The 22,604-nt window shown below is 34.2% G+C and overlaps 1 protein-coding gene across 1 annotated transcript in view; it reads left to right on the forward strand.

Moving 5' to 3' along the window:
• Nucleotides 1-22,604, forward strand: part of Snx4 (sorting nexin 4) — a 62,613-nt gene that overhangs the window by 24,653 nt on the left and 15,356 nt on the right. Inside the window, exons 6-8 of the mRNA XM_076867514.1 lie at nucleotides 3,496-3,551; nucleotides 11,371-11,443; nucleotides 18,186-18,247. Coding sequence (XP_076723629.1) covers nucleotides 3,496-3,551; nucleotides 11,371-11,443; nucleotides 18,186-18,247 — 191 coding nt within the window. The remainder of the gene's footprint in view (nucleotides 1-3,495; nucleotides 3,552-11,370; nucleotides 11,444-18,185; nucleotides 18,248-22,604) is intronic.

Here is a 22,604-nt window from a genome sequence, read left to right on the forward strand (position 1 = left end):
AGTAGAAAATTATTTTCGTATAGAGAAAATGTAATCAAGTTTCTAATTTTGCATGAATAGATTTTAATTTATAAGTATTTTGTTGGCAGTTATACATTAAAAAATTACAGTTTTCTTGATTGAAACTCATTATTTTATAATGCTCAGATGGAGTGATGGAATTTAGTTTAGGCAAGGACTTGAAATAACTTGAAACTTAGAAAATCATTCTTTAATTTAATAGTGGCTTCTGAAAAATAATCCAAGATATGTTAGAAACTAATAAAATCTAAAAAAAAAAAAACCCTAAAATACAGTTGTTTTGGTGAATTCCCTTTATATATATAATACAAAATTTTAAATTTAGTCATTGATTTGTCACCAGTTTAGTCACTTAATTATCTGTGGTTTGTCCTTGAACCCAGTGTTTGGTTGTAACTTTGGAGACCTTGGAAAAATACCTGAATTTCTCTATTATTATAGACTGTACTATTTACATAGCGTGCCATGAATCTTATGTGTGCTTGCTGTTTAAATATTTTGATATAATGTTTTTTATTTGGGTAACCTATGGTTTAAAGCTTGGGTATGGTTTAGACCTTTGGGTTTAAAGTATTTGAAAGGTAGTGCTTAATATATAGTATTAATAATTCATAAAATCAGTCTTTCAGTGAAGTAAAGACTAGAAATAACCTTTATGGAGAGAATTCAGAAACCCACCTGTCATCTTCTATTCCTTATTTTGTTATGGACATTTCTGACATCTTTTCTTCTTCCATCAAGGATATGGGCTCTTTAGGGGCAACCTCACATACATGAGTATGTACATGCTTTCATACAAATGAGGTTCTCCCTGTACATACGTAGGTGTTTGTGTATATATAGATGTAAAGTCATGTTTTCCTTATCTGGAGATCATGTGTTTGATAACAATTTAATCACAATTGGAAGCCAATATTTAAGCAAATCTGACTTTTTTGAATATTCAAATGGGTGTAACATAGCTTACTCCCATGCTTTTAGAAATACTTTGGTTCTCTCAGAATTCACTTATTTTATTATAGTTCAGATAAATTGGACTATTTTCCAGACTACAAATATTTTGGCAGAAAATTTACTAAAGTTGAGTAATAGTGAAGACGAGCACATTGTGACGATAGTGACAATGACAACTGAGTCTGATACCAGAGAAGGAAGTAACAAGTGTATGAAGGTCAGATGCACAGTGTAGGTACATTGGGCATGAGGCCAAATCTTCACATATCATTTTAGCCTCCAGGGTCTCAGTGCATGAAAAATGGATTTATTAGTAGTTGTTTATAAGGGTTACCTGAAGGCCTCAAGAAAAAGTGAAATTATGCTTGCTTTGTACTGTTAATTCAGTTGATTGTACTGTTAATACACTGTGTGCTTCTCAGTTGTTGGGATTGTTTGTTCAAAATACTCAATCCTGAGTTTTATCCCATACATACTGATTCTTGTTGGTCTAAAACTTGGCAACTCTTGCTCTCAGGTGATTGAAAAGACTTTTTAGGAACATGCTTTTATTTTGTGAGTAATTTTTAAAATATTTTGGTGCTAGGGAGCAAATCTGAGTCCTTGAATATGCAAAGTGTGTACTCTGGCACTGAGCTATACCCTCAGCCAATAATTTTTAGAAAAACTATCTAAAATGGTTTAAAAAAAAAAAACTTTTCAGAAAGTTTTTAACCTGAATATCATCACCAGCATATATGCTTACTATGTGTTCAATACAGTACTTAGCACATAGTAAGCATATATGCTGGTTTTATAAGTATATAGGCTGATACTGTATTTTATTTTGCTCAGTATTGCCTTAGTACCTTTGAAATTATTCAGTATTTCCACTTTTTAGATGAGGAACTCTAGAAGGTGATGAAACCTAAATCCAAGTTTAGGCTTATTTGACTTAAAGACCTTCTTAATTACAGTCCCTGTTATTTCCTCTCTTTTTGCTTATTCTTTATGTAATTAATGCATGCAAAAAGGATTGGTAAGGGAAAGCTCTATTTCTGGGAAAATGAGATCATTCTGAATCACACCAAATATTTATATTCTTTTTTGCGGGGGGCAGCGGGTAGTTGGACTTGAACTCAGGGGACTCAACCACAGACCCAGGCCTATTTTGTATTTTATTTAGAGACAGGTTCTCATTGAGTTGCTTAGCACCTCACTATTGCTAAGACTGGCTTTTAACTGGTGATCCTCCAGCCTTAGCATCCTGAGCCTCTGGGATTATAGGAATGTGCCATTGCGCCTGGTGTTATATTTTATATTCTTTAGGTAGCTGTGAATTTTGGGGGGTCTGGAGCTCCAGCAGGATGAGTTTTTGAGTGACATATTTGTTGCATTTGTTTTTATTTTCTTAGTCAAGTAATCTGGGAAGCCCTAATAATATTTTTGAATTGCTTTCTTCATTTGTTTTGTTAATTGAGAGTATTTGTAGTTGTGAGTTATAAGTTGAAATAACAAAATTTTCAATCTGTTGAGGTTTTTCAAAACCAAACCATAATTTGAAAATGATTCCTAATACAGCTATCTTTTACGATGAATGCTATAGTTTCTATATCTTGGACAGAAAAATATTTGACTGTCTTTTTCCTTTCTTTTTTAAAAGTGAGAATTTAGGATAGGATTTGGAGATGTTAAGGGTATATTTCATATTGTCATGTATAACTAATTAGAACAATTTTTTAAAAATCCTAAAAAAGAATTGATTTCATGCAATGAACTTATTATTTAGTGTTTATCTCTGTCTCCTTTGAGAGCAGTTAATCTAGAAATAAATAATGTTTTGTCTATTTTTTGGTATGGGGATTGAACCTAGGAGTGCTTTACCACTGAGCTACATCCTCGGGCCTTTTCAAATTTATTTTGAGACTGTGTCCCTAAATTGCTAAGGCTGACTTTGAACTTGGTGGTCACCTGCCTCAGCCTCCAAAGTGGTTGGAATTAAAGGCATGTGCACCCACACCAGGCTAGATATGTTGTCTTATAATATTTTCCTCTAGCTTGTTTTATGTCTTACAGTATTAATTTAATTACAGGTATTTCTTTTCCTTAAATACTGATGATTACAGTGTAAAGTCCCAAGGTTCCTTTGTATTCCATCTGAGAACTACCCTTGGTAGTTTTATTTACTTTACATATGCAGATCATTTCTTTTCTTGGCTTAGTGTAAAGCTATAATGAGTTTTTTCACATGACTTATTCTGATTTGTAGTCATATAGAGCTGTATGCCTACTAATATATTGTTTACGTTTGTTTTACTTTGGAATCACTGAATACCATGTACTTAGTTTAATTTATTATGTTTCTGAAGTGTTCTCAAAAGTAACTACCAAGCTGTTGTTTTAGGTATGCTTAAATGTGTTTACAACACTTAATATGAAGAAAACTGTATTGAGCATCTTAATTCTAAAGGGAAAGTAAAACTGTTTGAATTTTATACCCTGAAATGTAATTGTATTAAGTGAACAAATTATTTTTTCCAGGCAGACTCCAGGTTAAAAGCGCTTAATGCAACATTCAGAGTGAAAAACCCAGACAAGTAAGGTTTTGTTTTAACAGTTACAATGTTGTTTTGAATGATGCCTATCCGTCTATTTAATTTTTCATTTCTGAATGTATGCACTTCATTTGCCAAATATTCTTAGTGGTACTTCACAAATTTCTTTTTAAGTCTAAAACTGATTTTGAAATTTGGTATCTTAATTGGATTTAAGCTTATAAATAACTGAAGTTTAAAAAAATTAAACCACTGCTTTTTTCCTAGAAAGATTTATTAAATGTTGAAGGTATCAAAAAAATGACGAAAGTGATTTTAATTTCATAATTTTCCTTTGTATGACTTTGTCAAATCTGCAGAGCTTAAGAAAATTATATTGTATATTTAAAAATAAAATACCTACTTTGTATGCCAAGAAAACTTGATAGATAAATGCATTTTAGCATAATTTTATGCAGATATTTTCATTTGATAAATACTTGACTTTATTAATATCAGTTTGGTGTTTGTAAGTGTATTCCTACATTAAAGGAAATCAGTGTATTCAGAAATGACTTCTTAGGATAAGACCTAGATTTGGTTTTGGTCTGGCTCATTCTCCAAATTTGGTGGATATTTCAAGATCTTCATTATATGGTCCTTTACCTGGCAGTTTGGTTCAGTTAGAGGAGCTGTTCAGTTAGAAACGCCTAGACAGATGAGGCCTTTCCATTTACAGCAACCAAGTTTATGTCTGTTAGAATTTCTCTAGAGAGTCCTTCAGCTTTAATTTCCCTGTAGTATAAATTCTTATAAAAAATATGCAAAAGTCTGCATTTTTTTAAGATCTATCATGCAGCTTTATAAACCATGACATTAACAGTCATGCCTCTGGTTTTTAATATGAATTTTGAATATAAAATATAAATGAATATTATTATTATTTTTTGCAGTGCTGTGGTTTGAACTCATGACCTCACATATTCTAGACATACACATTCTCGCCCTAAAAAATATTTTTAAAGTTTTAGTAACTAGGAAGTTGTGGTAACCACTGAAGGTTTTTTTTGTTTTATTTTGCTTTATTTAAAAATAAAACTTGTGTTGTTGCATACACCTGTAATCCCAGTGACTATGGAGGCTGAGGCAGGAAGATTGTGAGTTCAAAGCCAGCCTCAATAACTTAGTGAGGTGCTGAGCAACTCAGTGAGACCTTGTCTCTAATAAAATACAAAATAGGGCTGGGGATGTGGCTCAGTGATTAAGTGCCTCTGTGTTTAATCCCCACTACCAAAAATAAATAAATAAATAAAATAATAATTAATAAAACTTATTTTTTAGAACAATTTTAGATTTACAGCAAAATTGAGCAGAAAGCATATCCTCAGCACCTCCCCCTCACCAGAGAACTATGTTTATTACAGTAAATAAACCTACATTGGCACAGCATTATTACTAGAAGTCATCATTTACGTGAAGATTCACATTTGCTGTTGTGTATTTGCTATTATACATTTTAGGAGTTTGGGATGACACTACTATAGTATTATACAAAATAGTTTTATTATCTTGAAAATTCTCTGCACCCCCTCTTCTTCCTTTTATTTCTCTAGCATGGGCCTCCATTGATCTTTTTACAGTTTTCATAATTTTTCTTTTTCAGCATGTTTATATCATATTTGAAATTGGCCTATTTGATTTAATAATATGCATTTAATGTTCCCTGAAGTTTTTAATACTTGCATGGTATATAAGAAGTGTCCTCTTAATGAAGAACTAAAATTATAAATCACCCCCCCCACCAAAAAAAAAAGTTTTGGAAAACTTAAGCTACATTTGGTGGATGTACATTCATTAGAAAATCATGTAGCTGTTATTATTTCTTATTTGTTAGTATAATATTAATATTTTGATTAGTATTTTCTATATTTTCAGTCTGATAAAAAATATTTTATCAGTTGTATATTTTTCCCCTTCTCTCTCTCTCTTTTTAGTATTTTTTAGTTGTAGATGGATGTTATACCTTTATTTATTTTTATTTTTTTAACTTTAATGGTTTATTTTTTATGAGGTGCTGAGGATCAAACCCAGTGCTTCACATGTGCTAGGCAAGTGCTCTACCACTGAGCCATAACCCCAATCCCTCCTGTCTCTCTCTTTTTTCGGGGGGTGTTTCAGGGATTGAATTCGGAGGCACTTGACCACTGAGCCACATTCCCAGCCCTATTTTTTGTATTTTATTTAGAGACAGGGTCTACACTGAGTTATTTAGAGCCTTATTTTTTGCTGAGGCTGGCCTTGAACTCATGATCCTCCTGCCTCAGCCTCCCGAGCCATTGGGATTATAGGCGTGCTATACTGCACCCAGCTCTTCTCTCTTTTTGAGGTTACCTAAATTGCAAAATTTACTCTTTTGTACGTAGAATTTTAAATGTAATATGACCAGTATTATCAAGGCAGTTTTTGCTCCTATATTGTTAAAGTGTAAAAATCAGTGTATTAGTAATAAAATTTATTGGCCTCAAATCCTAGATAGGAGAATTGTCTACATCAGTTATTGTTATAACCATTCTTTTTTAAAAAATATTTTTAGCTGTAGTTGGATATAATGACTTTAGTTTATTTATTTTTCAATGTGGTGCTGACAGTTGAACCCACTGCCTCACTGATGCTAGGCAATCACTCCAACACTGAACCACAACCCCAGCAGTTGTTATAACCATTCTTAATATATAGATATCTTTTCTAGGTCTAGTTGACACAGTAGATTATTATTGGTGCTATTGTTAGAAGAATATATGTCTTCAAAACAGTTTTATTCTATCCTTTCATAAAATCTAGAACACCAGAATGATTGTTTCACAGAGTTATTTCCAAAATTATTCTTTAGTACTTGTTTCCTGCATGTTTGTGTTTCCTTAAACAAGATTGTTAGGAAAAGTGAGAAGGAGAACCTGGGGCCTTCTACTTGTATGTGGACTTAAGAGCTCAATGTCTTGGATTGCATCAATTGCATAAAGAAGTGCATCCAAGTTTTTTTGTTTGTTTTTGTTTTTTCTGGTTTTGGTACTGGGGATTAAACCCAGTGGTGCTTAACACTGAGCCACATCCCCAGCCTGTTTTATTTTTTATTTTGAGACAGTGTCTTGCTAAGTTGCTCAGGGCCTGACTACATTGCTGAGGCTGGCTTTGAACTTAAAATCCTCCTGCCTTAGCCTCCCAAGCTGCTGGAATTACAGGCATGTGCCACTGCTCCTGGCCGAGTTTTATTTTTATGTCCACTTCTAGAGTTCCTTATATTGTGTTGAAAATAACCTAAACCCATTAAAACAAAATCCAGATGACAGACAAACCAGATGAAAGAAGTAACATGTCATTTATATAGTTTTTTTTGTTTAATAATTAGTTTATTTATTTAGGTACCAGAGATTGAACCCAGGGCAGGAGTGCTTAACCAGTAAGCCACATCCCCAACCCATTTATGTATTCATTCATTCTTTAATTATTTATTCATTTATTATTTTTTTTTAAAGAGAGAGAGAGAGAGAATTTTTTTAATATTTATTTTTTAGTTTTCGGCGGACACAACATCTTTGTTTGTATGTGGTGCTGAGGATCGAACCCGGGCCGCACGTGTGCCAGGCAAGCGCACTACCGCTTGAGCCACATCCCCAGCCCTCATTTATTATTTTGAGATGGGTCTCACTAAGTTGCTCAGGGCCTCACAGAATCTCTAAGGCTGGCCACAAACTAGTGATCCTCCTGTCTCAGCCTGCCTAGTTGCTAGAATTATAGGCATGTGACACCATTCCCAGCTTACATAGTTTTTAAAATCTACTGTTTATTGTAGAAGCAGTGTAACCTCTCATGTCATGTGCTACCTTGAGAAGTTTCATTGACTATAGCTTTAGTTGCCAGTTTTTCTTGGCTAAAAATTAATAAAAGAAAATCCATATGACCCCAAGGAAATAATTTATAAAATTAGATTTCTTCTTTTAGAAGAAAGCCAAAGGATGGGGATGTAGCTCAGTGGTAGAAAACTTAAATAGCATGCACAAGGCCTTGGATTCAATCCCCAGCACCACCACAAAAGAAAGAAAGCCAGGCCATGCAGTAACATAATTAAGGTTAAAATTTGCTTGGTTTATTCCTTGAGTTTCAAACTGTCAGAATAGATCACTTTCCTATGCTGAGTTTGAGAGCAAGAAGGATGGATACAGGAAGAAATTTATATAGTGAGTTTTCTTCAAGGGGTTCAAGGTACCATATTAGGAACTCCCACAGATAGGCAGCAAAGCAGGACCTGGAAGTGCAGAAACTGGAAAAGTGGGAGGAGACTGACAAATTTATTGTTTTTCATAGTCACTCAGACTTTCAGAATTCATTGAGTTCATTTTCTTTGGGGATTTATGAAATAGTTGATGGTATAAGTTGTAAAGAAGTGTAAGAAAATCTGTATGGTTTGAGGTACTTTTAGTAGAGTAGGGTGGAAAAAATGAAAGCCATATGAAAATATGAAAGCAATATGAAGTAGACAAGTTAGACTCCGCACTGTATTTATACCATTGAACTTTGAAATTGAAGAGTGGTGTTCAGAAAAAGCCTTGATGGTGGTTATTTCTAAGATGAATCTTGAGTAATGAATGAGATTTGTTTAGGAGAGACACCTGTCCAGGCTTAGATGGGGAGATGACTACAAGCAAGTAAAAGCAGAATTTGGAGAATAAAGGGAAATATAGAGCCTATAGTTGTGGTGGAACTGTTTTGAACAGAAGAGAAACTAAGGTTAGTTGAGGCTTTGAGATATGTTAAGTGTAGACAACCTCAAACTTACAGTCTTACTAGAATCTGCATTTACTTGTTGATTTTTACATACCTTACAGGTAGGGATTTTAGACATTTAGTGTTTTGGGAGGGAAGTTTTATATCATCATCTCCCCAGTCTGGATTCTTTGTTAACTCCTTCCTTTCCAAGGAAATTACAACATTTTGACATTATTATATATGCTTTTTACTCCTTAATTTTTCTCTGAGAACAGCTAATCATTTAGGGTAGGAGAGTCTAGCAGACACTGCTAAATTTTGACTATGACAAAGAACTTAAACTCTCTTTTCTGCGAAATTCATTTCTTTTTCTTTCTTTCTTCTAGCAGTGTTGGAGATAGGGCCAGTGTCTGTCACTCTACCACTGAGCTACGTCTCCAGCCCTTCTCATCTTTTATTTTGAGACGAAAATCTAAGTTTTTGAGCTGGCCTTGAACTTTGGATCCTTTTGTCTGAGCCTCCCCAAGCAGCTGTGCCTGGCCCATTCCTTTATTTCTTAAATATACAGTGTTATCTAAAGTCAGTGGATTTTTCAGTTTTCACTTTAGGTCTTCTGATTTCCCAGTGAGAGATTTTTCCAAAGATGCACATTTCATCCCTGTCACCAACATTTTAAGGTGTTTAGAACTTGTAACCCTGACTTTCTTGCAATATGATCCCTTCCTTGATGATGCTGTTACCTCCCTCTCTGGCTAGCTGGCTATTTCAGAGAGGCTGTAGCTAGGTGCCATAGTGAAAGCCTGTAATCCCAAACTTGCTAGCTCTTTTATTCTTGGATTATTTTCTTAGCTGAAGTACACTGCCTTGAGAGAAGTTAAAAGTGGTGGAAGTCAAGTGTGTGGTCTAATATCCTTAACTTTGCAGGCTGCCTCTTTTTTTAGATGAACCACAGTTAACTGTATGCACAAGGTTAGTGAAAAGCCACATTAAGGAGTTTGGGCTGTGTTTCAGTATCATGGCTGACCTTTGCAGCAGAAAGAATCCTGCTGAAAGGCGGAGGAGTTATGTAGGTTTGGACTCTAGGACTACCATCCAAGCAGAGTGGTTTACGAGAAGCCTAGGATCCCAATCTGGAGGATAGTATGAGAATTCCAGATGAGAAGTGATGATGCTAATTTGAATCTAGGTTATTGGCAGAAAAAAAAACAGAGCAATATGAGTGGATTTGAACAGTATTTAGGAGGTATAATTAACAGACTGGGTGATTAGTAAAAACCTGGGTGAAGCAGAGGGAAAGAAACCCAGGTCTCACTCTTTTAGAACATAGAAGAGAGTTGAGGATATAGGAAAAAATAGGTTGAACTTTGGACATATAAGCAGTATAAGCAGGTACAAACAGGTCTGCTAATCAGTTGGCTTAATAGATCTGTAGAAGGCAGATTTGGACTGGAGATAGAAATTAGAATTTAGTGGTTGGGGTTGTGGCTCAGTGGTAGAGCCCTTGCCTAGCATGTGTGAGGCACTAGGTTCGATCCTCAGCACCACATAAAAAGATAAACTATTAAATAAATTTAAAAAAAGAAATTGGAATATAACAGTATGTTGATCATAGTGAATTACAAGTCATGTAAAAAAATATGTAGATTGAAAGATTGAGTGGAAGATGGCTAAGAACCTAGCGCTTGACCCTAAAGAATGCCAACACCATAAGGGTGTTTTCCAAAATAAGGGGTCACCAGCATCTGAGTCCAGTGGTGGTTTGTTATAAACTCAGATACTCTGAGAGCAAGTCCTGAGTGTAGTTGTAATACTCACTCCAACTAAAAGACCTCAACATAATTTTAGATACATTTTAGAAATTCTTCACACACTGAAGTTGAAGATGTTAGAGAAAGGTGAAAGAAAGTACTATAGTAAAAACTTCAGGAGTAAGAGGAAAATCATGAGGAAATGGCAATGCTGTCAAGGGAACAAATTTTCAAGAAGATGAAGGTAATATCAGTTGTTATATATGACCAAGAGAATCAAGTAAGAGGGGAGCGAAATTCTTCATTGAATTTTGATAACATGACAATACTTTGTGAAGAATATTATAGTTTTAAAGGGAAAAGCCGGATTCTAACAGACCAAGAAATGAATGGGAAGGGAAGCAGTGGTTATTGCTAGGGAGATGCTTGCTGAGAGTTCACCTAGAAAGCAGTGTATGTTGAGAGGGTGTTAATAGTTGGGTGTGTGGTCAAGGAGTGTGTGTTTATTTTAATCCAAGAAGATCTGAGTTAATTGGCATGCTAAGGAGAAGAAAGTGGTGCTAGAGAGAGGAAGTTGGGAAATAGGAACATTTCCTATTTCAAACTGAAGTAGAATCTCAAGTGCAGGATAGGAATAGATTCTAGATGAAAGGAAAAATTGATGTAGATTTGAGAAAGTTTTCTCAAAAAGTTGGCAGGAGGTGGGAGCTGTTCCCATCTGATGATGTCTAGTTTATCTATGAAGCTTGGTTGTTAGGAAAGTGACAAGTGGTATATCAAAGAGTTTCAGAGCTTTATGGAGAATGTCTGATAATAGAATAAGGAAACAAGGGTTACTGAGAAGCATTTTAAGCTTGATATTAGAGACCACAATTTATGGTTACATCTTTTTTTTAAATATTTTTTTAGTCGTAGACGGACACAATACCTTTATTTTATTTTATTTATTTATTTTTTTATGTGGTGCTGGGGATTGAACCCAGTGCCTCACTCATGCCAGGCAAGTGCTCTACCACTGAGCTACAACTCCAGCTCCTATGGTTAAGTCTTTAAGATTTTTTTTTTTAATCACCATAAATATTTTCCTTTTTTTTTTTTTTAATTATTTTTTCTACTGACGAATTTAATCTCAACCCCATGATGTAAATTCTGAAGTATGGCATCTTTTCTTGCCTTTTAAACTGTCAAAAGAAAATGTTATTTAACTGTAGAGTTTTTGTATTTATATTATTATGTAAGTGTTCAGGGCTAGTATATATATGGTTATATAGAACCAGTTTCATTATTCTTAGGAACTGCCATTTTATATTTCAGCCTTAGACTGCTTGTTTTCATGAGAAGAATGATGTTTTATTTATTTCCTGTTTTAGGAGATTTACTGAACTGAAACACTACAGTGATGAACTACAGTCGGTCATCTCACATCTTCTTCGAGTCAGAGCTGTAAGTGGACCTAGAGCTTTTTCCATTTGTAAGGAAGATCCTTGTCATTTAATCATCTTTTAAATTATAGGTGGTATTTCTGATGAATAACTGATTTTTACATTCCTATGTGGTATATTCATTATGCAAGCTGCATTTTTTAAAGAAATGCAAAATGTTTTCTGTCATTAACAACTTGAAGAATTTCAGCCCTCGAAGAATTATTTTCTTCATGGTTTATAATAGTATAGTTGTTTTGACATCTTGTCAAAAGGCCTGTCATTTCAGTGAATGTTGAAATATAATTAAGTGTAGAATTTTAGATGTATATATAATAATATAATTATACTTCCAGGTATTTTTCCCCCTTCTTGAAGGTCTGTGGAATAGTTTATGGAGATTAGACTATCCTGTGTCTGGGCTCTTAAATTCTACTAAATACATTTACTGGGACGGTAGTTCGCCATGACAAAGAAACTAGAAATTAAGGAATAATCATTGTATTTAGCCATATAGGTTGGCTATAGTAGACATGGGGAAGAATGCTTTTCAGTATATTAAAATGCCTGGAAAAATGTTATGTCATCCATTCTTGTCCTTAGGGTAACCTAGAGGGTATCTTAGAACTTCATTCTGTCAGTGGCTTTGAAAGAGACTGGGTGGTTACCAGATCTAGGATGTCATCCTGTGCTGATTGTACTCCCCTTCAGATGAAATGTATTGTCTGGGATTTACTTTACTAGAGTCCACTGATGATTCATGAGTGGAGAGTTGGGGGCACTTTTAGATGAAACTAGATTGACTATATATATCATAATTGTTGAAGCTGAGTGTTAGAAAGTAGAGGAAAATTCTTTTGTTCTCTGTGAGAAATGGAGTTATATCCTTTTGTACTCTGTACTTTCTGTATGTTTAAAGGTTTCTATAATAGTATAGAAAAATAAACTAAAGGAAGAATATCTTTCCGAAGATTCTCATATTGGCTGATCAAATGTTAAAACATTTAGAGTATCATTTCCTTGTCATTCTATTATTGCTGATGTCCTTGTGGCAACACTATCTGACATTGTTTTTCTTTAATGATCGTTAATGATTTTCCCCACTAATGTATTTGAATTCCATAAGAGCCGATACTTTGTTTTCTTACTGCTAAATCCCTGGAATATTATCTGACACATAGACTTAAAATATCCTGAGTGAATATATAAATGTGTAGGCTGACAATTTTATGTTTAATAAGATAAAAAAAAAAGTCATAAGTTGCTTTCAAATATTTAATTTTAACTAACCAAGAGGATCTGGTTGGTCATATATATGCGATAAGATCCTTCAAAGTGACTTTGTCACAAGGAGTTTGTAATAGGCAAGTAAGAGAATTCTGGGTTTATATATTTATCCTATACTTTAAGAAAACATGCTTCAGAAACTATTGACATGAAAGACAGTGTGAGATCTTGAAAGGAAAGGCAGCACTTGATTTTTTAATAAGTGAGAGAAATATCAATGAAAAATACATGATGCCTTCCAAATAGCTTAGGTTTTAACACAGTATTCCAAAATTTGGAGAAAGGACTTTTAGACATGGACAATAAGAGAAAAATGACATGAAGTTAAAAACGGACATTAATGCCCTTCACTGACAGAAGCTTGCAACCATTCAGAAAGCACCACCAGGACCTTTTCATAAGAGCCATAGTGTCAAGTGTAGAAGAAGGTGTTGATGGTATATGAGACAGAAGATGAATTAGTAATAGATGAAGAGAAAATAGAATTATTGACTATTTTTTTTGTCAAGAAATCTTTTGAAACTCAGGTAAAAATATGTTACAGATGGATTAGAGTTAAATATTTAAGAAGTCAAAATAGAACAACCAGAAAGGTCAGTTGACCGTGAACTAAGAAGGTCTGAATTTGAAACTGGTCTTTGCCATTTACTGTATCCGTAGGCAAATCCAGTAACCTTTCAGAGTTTGTTTTCATTGATGGAAAATGAGAATAAAACCTGCCTGGTGCATAGCAGCTACTAAATTTTTGCTACCTGAATACGTGCCTTACAGAATTAGGAGGCAAAAGTCAGAACTGTGCTTTATGAACTAAAGTAAAAGGACAATAATACCAATATCTAACATTTATCACTGTGTATGTAAGCCATGGTACTCAAGCATAATAATATCCTTACTTAATTCTCACAGTAGTCCTTGGAAGGTAGTACTGTTATTATTCCCATTTTACAGATTAGGAAAGAGGCAAATGAAGTTAAATAACTTGCCCAATATCTCACAGTAAATATACATGTGGAACCAGAATTTAGACAAATAATATATTGACCAAGGATGTGAATTGAAGTAGCATAAGAGAAGAGAACTCACACCTATTGAGTCATCCTGCTTGTTGCCAGAACCTGACAAACATTATTTAATCTTTATAAAGTCAATGATGAAGATCATTTCCACATCTCATAAAGGAAGATAAAATACAGAAGCTTGGAGTATTGTAATAAACTCTCCAAAGTTGAACCTAAAGAACTTGCATATGACTGACTCCCGATTTTTTATTTCTTGCTACCCTGTGCTACCTCTTAGGGGAAATCAAATTTAAAAGGGAGGGAGATGTTTAACTTTGCTAATATTCTCATAATTTAAGATACAATCATTGAGATACTATTTAATATTACTTTTTAGCCATTTATAAAGAAGGTAATATCTAATGTTTTGAAATGCTTCCTGATGACGGAAATATAAAGTGTTACAGCTCTTTTGGAAACCGTTTTGACAGCAGGTATCAGGAGTCTTTAAATTTCATAATCTTGGGAGAGAGAGCAAGGGAGGAAGATTACCTCTAGATAGGGAATAGAGGTGGGAGGGAAAAGGAGGGAGAAGGGGAATAGCATGGATGGTGAAAGGAGACCCTCATCATTATACAAAATACATATATGAAGATGCGAATTTGGGGTCAACATACCTTATCAGAGATATGATAAATTATGGTATAAAGGTGTATTAAGAATCACAAAATAGGGCTGGGGATGTGGCTCAAGCGGTAGCGCACTTGCCTGGCATGCGTGCGGCCCGGGTTCGATCCTCAGCACCAAATACAAACAAAGATGTTGTGTCTGCCGAGAACTAAAAAAATAAATATTAAAAAATTTCTCTCTCTCTCTCTCTCTCTCTCTCTCTCTCTCTCTCTCTCTCAAAAAAAAAAAAAAAAAAAAGAACCACAAAATAAATAAATAAATAAATAAATAAATAAATAAATTTCATAATCTTAAACTTCTTAGGAGAATCAAGGGGGAAGAAAGCTATATGTGTTCAGATTTTTTTTTTTTAAGAGGTGAGAGAGAGAGAGAGAGAGACAGACAGATAATTTTTAATATTTATTTTTTAGTTTTTGGCGGACACAACATCTTTGTTTGTATGTGGTGCTGAGGATCGAACCCGGGCCGCACACATGCCAGGCGAGCGCGCTACCGCTTGAGCCACATCCCCAGCCCATGTTCAGATTTTTAAAGTAACATCATATACTAACATGTCATGGAGCTTTGTCTTTTTTTTTTTTTTAATATTTATTTTTATGTGGTGCTGAGAATTGAACCCGGGTCCCATCCATGCTAGGGGAGTGCTCTACCGCTGAGCCACAATCCTAGCCCCAAGCTTTGTCTTTTTGAGTATTAAATCACCTACTACTTTAGTGAAGGACAAAGAAGGTATTCCCAATTGAGGAAGGATAATCAGATGAAGCTGTCATATTTCTTTGTCACAAGATTTGCTATGTGTCACTTCTCTCCTGACAATTTTCTGATGATTAGTTTTTTAAAAGAAAGACTTCTCAAGAAAATTAATCTGAAGAGCAGTCTGGACTAAATTATTTCCCCTAGCACCAGTTTTTTGATTATCAACAACCGTTGAATCAGTTCGGTTTCAGGTTTTAATCATTCATGTTTTATTTCTTGGACATTTTTGTCTTTCCTTTTCTCTAAAATTGATAATTTTTTTGTCTTAAGTTTGTAGTTTTTCTTAGTTTTATCTTCTTTCTTAATGCCTAATGATCTATAGATTCACTCTATGTTTTAGTTGGCTAGAACAATTTATTTCCATCTTTGAAGAATTCATACCAGAAACATTGTTGGTCCAATAACAACTGCAGAGTGTTTGTTGCCTTGTTCATGGGTAGAGTAGCCTCCACATAAGTGGTCACTCATATCTTTGAGGTAGATAGACTTTCCTCTTTGGGTCACACCCTGTGGACCTATATACACAGAGCTCTAGTTGCATGATAGAATCTTCTTTTGTATCAGCTCCAGGAGTGATTTACTTTAAGAAACAACCATTCATACCTGGGATTCACAAAATTTTTCTTTGAACATTATTGTGGATCTGCACTGTGCACTTAGGTTGCTAAAAATACCTATTTAATAAGTTCTTTCTCTTCCATGTTTAATATCTTGAAATGACAGAATGACTGTCAGCTTTTAGGAAGATACTTCAATGTCTGAAAGTGCAAAGATCTAGAAAAGTTAGTGGTGTAAAATTACATTATCTATCATATATTCTTTGGAGTGTTAGTACTGTAAGATGTTCCCTACAGCAAATCATCTCTGACTTGTATAGTCATTATTCATATATGATGTTAAAGATCTAAAAAGTTGGGCTGGGGTTGTAGCTCAGTGGTAGAATGCTTGCCTAGCACATGTGAGACACGGGGTTCAATTCTCAGCACCACATATAAATAAATAAAATGAAGGTTCATCAACAATTAAAACAAAATTTTTAAATAAATAAATAAAATAAAGGTATTATGTCCATCTACAAATAAATATATCTTAAAATTTAAAAAATCTGAAAAGTCTTATAGGCAAAGAACCTGTTTTACTTTATTACCTCAGTGTTTCCCTAACTTACTTTATGATGGAATCACTTCAAGAAGGGGGGGGGAGAGAGTCAGATTTAACAATATAGAGTACCCAAAAAATAAACTGGGATGTGATATCTCAGAGAGATCAGTTTTGTGATCTGAGGACAATGTCAAAGTGTTTCAGGTAGAATGAGGAGTATGAGCTTTGTCATGAAAGCTGAGTCTAGTGTAGGGATCAGCAAACTTATTTTGCAGACGGCCTGGTAAATATTTATGGCTTTCTTGGCTATTTCACCTTGTCACATCTCTTTAGCTGTGCTGTGAAAGCAGCCATAGATGTGCTAACATGAGTGAGCATGACTATTGCAGTAATATTTGATTTACAAAAATAAGCAGTGGACTTGTAGCATGTTGACCCCTTCTCTGTGGGTGTATGTCCTTCAAAGCAGGCCAGCTAACATGAGTGAGCATGACTATTGCAGTAATATTTGATTTACAAAAATAAGCAGTGAACTTGTAGCATGTTGACCCCTTCTCTGTGGGTGTATGTCCTTCAAAGCAGGCCAAGTACAGAAGCAAAACCTTTTATGATCCTCTTAACACCTACACCTATATTTTACAATGATGTTTCTTTCACTTTAAGCTGAAGTCTTGAAATGGTTAAAATCTGCTGTACAGTTAATAACTAAATCCTGAAACTACTTGTGTTTGAATAAGGAGTCAAGTAGCTCACTTAATCCTCTGAGCTTACATTTAGAAACTATATACCAAAACTTTTTTTTTAGGATTTTATATATGATTGCCATTTGGTCTTCCAGCTCATGTATGTAATACTTTTGAAGATGATAAACTGAAACATTTACCACATGATATTTTGTTTTGTCTTTTGTAAAATTTATGTGACTGTCTAGGCAGTGTACATTTCATCTTGGTGATCTAAGTTGTAATTCTGTTGATATTAAAATATCTAATATGTTTGTCAGTTGGAAGTTATCTTTTGACAAAAGCCTTATAGAAGTATATCAGCATTTATGTATAAAACTGTGGATCAATAGAACTGAACATATGTATTTCCTTTCCCTAAGGATTCCACTTTGGGGACTTTATCATAAGGAAACAGTCTAAAGGAAAAACACTTATTTTCAGAGGTGCTTATTACAACATCTTAAAAAATATTTTTAGTTGTCAATGGTCCTTTATTTTATTTATTTAGATGCGGCGCTGAGGTTCCAACCTTGTGCCTCACACATGCCAGGCATGTCTCTACCACTGAGCCATTACTCCAGCCCATATTACAACATTATAATTCTGAAAAAAATTCAGATAACTAAATACCCAACAAGGTTATCCAAAAAAGAAAGTTTGTATATACTATTCAGTGGAATTTTATACAGCTCTTTCAAGTGTTATTTGTTAAAAGATAATGTTAACCTGCTAGATAAAAATATTACCACTCTTGCTATAGAAGATTTAAAGGTAGCAGTTAAAAACTACACATATAAAGAATTACTGAGGCAGGGGCTGGGGTTGTGGCTCAGTGGTAGAGCGCTTGCCTAGCACACATGAGGCACTGGGTTCAATCCTCAGCACCACATAAAAATAAAAAAATAAAGGTATTGGGTTCATCTACAACTAAAACAAAAAAATAAAAATTAAAAAAAATATAAAGAATTACTGAGGCATAATATAATTATGGTAGGGCAGCACTAGTTCTATTTTAGAGTTTTTTATGATTGGTTTTTTGAGATTATATTTTTCTTTTTCTCTATTTTTCAAGTTTATTATACAAAACAGAGTTTTTATTGTTTTTTGTGTGGGGGCTTTTGATTTTTTGAGGATGATTTTTTTTTTATTAAAGTGAACTGTGTATAACTTTAACCTGATAGCAATTTTTGTTAAATATTGGTTTCAGAGAGTAGCAGATCGACTCTATGGTGTATATAAAGTACATGGGAATTATGGACGAGTTTTCAGGTAAGTATTATATAAAAATTTTAAATAAAAACAATTACAATTTTTCTAAAAAAATCTATGATGTAAAATCTGAAGATTTTATTAGTCTAGAAAGTAGACCTTTTTTTGCTTAACCACTGAGTCATATCCCCAGCCTTATTAAAATTTTTTTATTTGAAGTAGGTTCTTGCTAAATTGCTGGGGCTGGCCTTGAATTTTTGATCCTCCTGCTTCAGCCTCCCAAACTGCTGGGATCACAAACATCCATCACCACACCTAGCAATGTGACATATTTTATTGAAGAAAGGCTATTGGCATTGTAAAAATATAGACTTTTTTTGGTTTGTTTTTGGTACTGGGAATTGAATCCAGGGGCTCTTAACCGTTGAACCATTTTGAGACAGGGTCTTGCCAAGTTGCTTAGGGCCTCACTAAGTTGCTGAGACTGGTCCTTCGACTCAGCCTCCTCAATTGCTTTTAGATTTAGATACATGAGTCATTTCTGATTTTATTATATTTCCAAACCATAACTCCAGTTAAGCCTGGTAACAGTGGTTATTTAAAAACTAACAGATGGTTGGGCATGGTGTTGTAACCTGTAATCCAAGTTACTTGGGAGGTTGAAACAAAAAGATTACAAGTTTGAGGCCAGCCTGGGAAATATAGTAAGACCCTTTCTCAAAACAAAATATTAAAAGAAAGGGCTGGAGATGTGGCTCATTGATAAGAGTGCCTTTGGGTTCAATACTCAGTATTTGAAAAAGATAAAAATCAGCCAATTAAGATCTCTTGAGGGGCTGGGGTTGTGGTTCAGTGGTAGAGTGCTCGCCTAGTGCGTGTGAGGCCCTGGGTTCAATCCTCAGCAAAGCATTAAAAAATAAATAAATAAATAAAGGTATTGTGTTCAACTACAACTAAAAAACAAATATTTTTTAAAAAAAAGATATCTTGAAAATTAGCATAAATCAGACCATCTCAAAAGTGGCACATTTATTGTAATTAATAGATGAACTTTTATTAGAGAGGCAAGAATGTAAAGTGCCCATTCTGCTTTAGTAGATTTGGAGTGAGTCCTGTGGTTTTATGTTTCTAGCAAACTTCCAGTTTTTTGCTTAACCAGTTTGAGTAGCAAAGGTCTAGACCTTGAGGGAAAAAGTCTTCATTTTGATCATTCTGATACCTACCAGAGGTTTGTACATAGAACTTAGTAAATATTTATTTTTTCAAATTTATTAGTTCATAATTGGTTCATTTTACCTGCAACTATAAATGTTAAGTATTTATCAAGCACTAAACTATTTAATAGGAATAAGAAAAAAATTAACTAAGTCTTGCCTTCCTCACACTAAGTTTTAGTCTTATTTAGGAATCAAAAGAATTAAATTCTTTTATGTTGATCTTGAGGTGGTACCAATAACAAAATGCTAAAAATTAGATAAATACCTATGGGACATTCAGTAGATAATCATCTGGATGGTCCATTATTTCCATTAACATGATTGAATGGTTACATTGATGTGATCACCATGGTATACATTCGGCTTGTTGCACTTGATGTCTTCCCAAACTCTCAGATTTTATTTTCCTTGAAAAGATGTAGTGTTTCAGTGAGGTTTTTCATCGCTATGACCAAAAGACCTGATAAGAGCAATTGGAGGAAGAAAAGTTTAATTGGGGGCTCATAATTTTTAGAAGTCTCAGTCCATACATAGCCAGCTACTTTGCTGTGGTTCCAAGGTAAGCAGAACATCATGATGGAAGCGTGGTAGAGGAATGCACTTTAGGACATGGCACCACAAAGCTGAGAGAAAGAGAGTGAGCAAGTTCACCTTACCACTACACAATATAAATCTCAAAGGCAGGAGCTCAGGGATCCAAGTCGTCCAGCTACACCCTACTTGCCTACAGTTACCACCAAATTAACCCCTATCAGAGAATTAATGCACTGATTAGGTTAAGACTCTTTTTTTTTTAAAAATATTTTATTAGTTATTGATGGACCTTTGTTTACTTGTTTATATGCGGTGCTGAGAATTGAACCCAGTGCTTCACACATGCAAGGCAGGTGCTCTACCACTAAGCTACAACCCCAGCCCGGTTAAGACTCTTATAACCCAATTATTTCACTTCTAACCTTTATTGCATTATCTCACAATAACAATCTAAGTTTTAGATATGTTGAATTTGAAATGAGAGGTTTGTAGCACAGTGGTAGAGTGTTTGCCTCATATGATTCTCAGCACCACCAAAAAAAGATTAAAGTGAGAAAAGTACATTAAAGCAGAATTGTCTTGTGGGCATAGAAATGTGGCTTTGGATCTACAGATAGATATTTAAAAGCCATTTTGTAAACATCAAAACACTAAAAAAAGTTCATGATTGCTCTACTATTTTGAGCATAAACATATAAGCCAAGAAAATTCTTGGAAGCAATGTTACCTACTTTTACCTTTTAATTATAACTATACATTTGTATTGGAGATGCATATGTTTTTGTTGCTTCTTTGACAGTAGTAAAAATCATGTGATTTTTTTTTCCTTCTGGTACTATAAGCATACAATCTGATATTTCAAGATTATGATATAAAAACTTCGTATTAAAAGAGTAACAGTATTTGGGACTGGGGATATAGCTCAGTTGGTAGAGGTCCTGCCTCACATGCCCTGGGTTCAATTCCCAACACCACAAAAAAAAAAAAAAAAAAAAAAAAACGGTATTCAACATTTTTTTAAATGTATATTTTAATTATTCTTATTTATTTATTTTTATGTGGTGCTGAGGATCGAACCCAGTGCCTCACACATGCTAGGCAAGCACTCTACCATTGAGCCCACAAACCCAGCTCCAGTATTTAACATTTAAAAAAATTTTTTTAGTTGTAGATGGACACAGTACTTCTTTATTTTTATTTATTTTTTAATATTTTTTAGTTGAGGTGACACAATACCTGAATTTTATTTATATGTGGTGCTGAGGATCCAACCCAGAACCTTGCACATGCCAGGTGAGCGCTCTACCACTGAGCCACAACCCCAGCCCTACTTTTTTATTTTATTTATCTAATGTGGTGCTGAGAATCAAACCCAGTGCCTCATGCATGCTAGGCAAGTGTTCTACCACTGAGCTACAACCCCAGTTCCTTACCATTTTTATTATACATTCTTTAACAACAACAACAACAAAAACTTAAACAGCCTTGTATGAGCAGGAAAATGGTTCAAAAGATTGTGGGTTGCCACTTGAAATTGTGTTTAGAAAAATTGTTGGAAATGTAATGGTATGGGGAAAACACACAACACAAAATTGCTTATACAATATAATTGCAGCCAAATTAAAATACACAAATAAAAACATAGAGGGACTAAAATTATGTCATACCTTAGTACAGATTAAGTATTCCTTACCTGAAATTCTTGGAACTGGAAGTGTTTTGGATTTTGGCATCTTCACATATGTGTAATGATATATCTTGGGGATAGAACCAAAATCTAAACATGAAATTAATTTGTTTCATATTTACCTTTTACATATGGTCTGAAGGTAGTATCATGCCATATTTTTAGTACACCTGTGTTTTGACTGTCACCTACCACGTGAAGTTATGTATACAGTTTTCCATTTGCATCATCATGTTAGCATTCCGGAAGTTTCAAAAGTTGAAGTGTTTCGATTTTTATTTATTTCTCTTCCTCCCCTTCATTTTAGATTAAAGATGCTCAACCTGTATTTGGGATTATAGGTTTGTTTTTCCAGTTTACGATAATATCACATATAAGTTTCATAACAAGAATTTTCTATGAGAAATATTTCACAGAAATAATAATAAAATGATCGGTGTTTCTTCTCATGCAACATGCAAATTATTACTAAAGTTTTACTATGCACCTAATGTTTCTGTACAGTGCCTTTTTTTTATTATTAGCTATAGAACAATGTCACGTTCATCAAAATCATCCAGTGAGCATTTAAAAATACACGTTGGGCCAGGGTTTTGGTTCAGTGGTAGAGTGCTTGCCTAGCATGTATGAGGCACTGAATTCGATCCCCAGCACCACATAAAAATAAACAAATAAAGGTATTGTGTCCATCTACAACTAAAAAAAAAAAAACTACACATGTCCCAGAGATGACGATTAAGTAGTTAAAAGTAGCACCCCATTTTTTTAAAAACTCCTCAACTAATTTAAATCTTTAGGATTAAAGAATGTTACCTATAAGTATAAGCTGTTTTGTATGTTACTTACCTTGCTTTAAGTAGCAGATACCAACTCTGAAGCCTTCACTTACAGTTAATTATTAAACTTAAGGGGAAAACAGCATATTTGAGTCACAGAAAATAAATCCAAATATGGATACTATAAAGTATTTCAAAGCTAG

This window comes from Callospermophilus lateralis, chromosome 10 (assembly GCF_048772815.1).
Source record: "Callospermophilus lateralis isolate mCalLat2 chromosome 10, mCalLat2.hap1, whole genome shotgun sequence".
NCBI classification, from domain to species: domain Eukaryota; kingdom Metazoa; phylum Chordata; class Mammalia; order Rodentia; family Sciuridae; genus Callospermophilus; species Callospermophilus lateralis.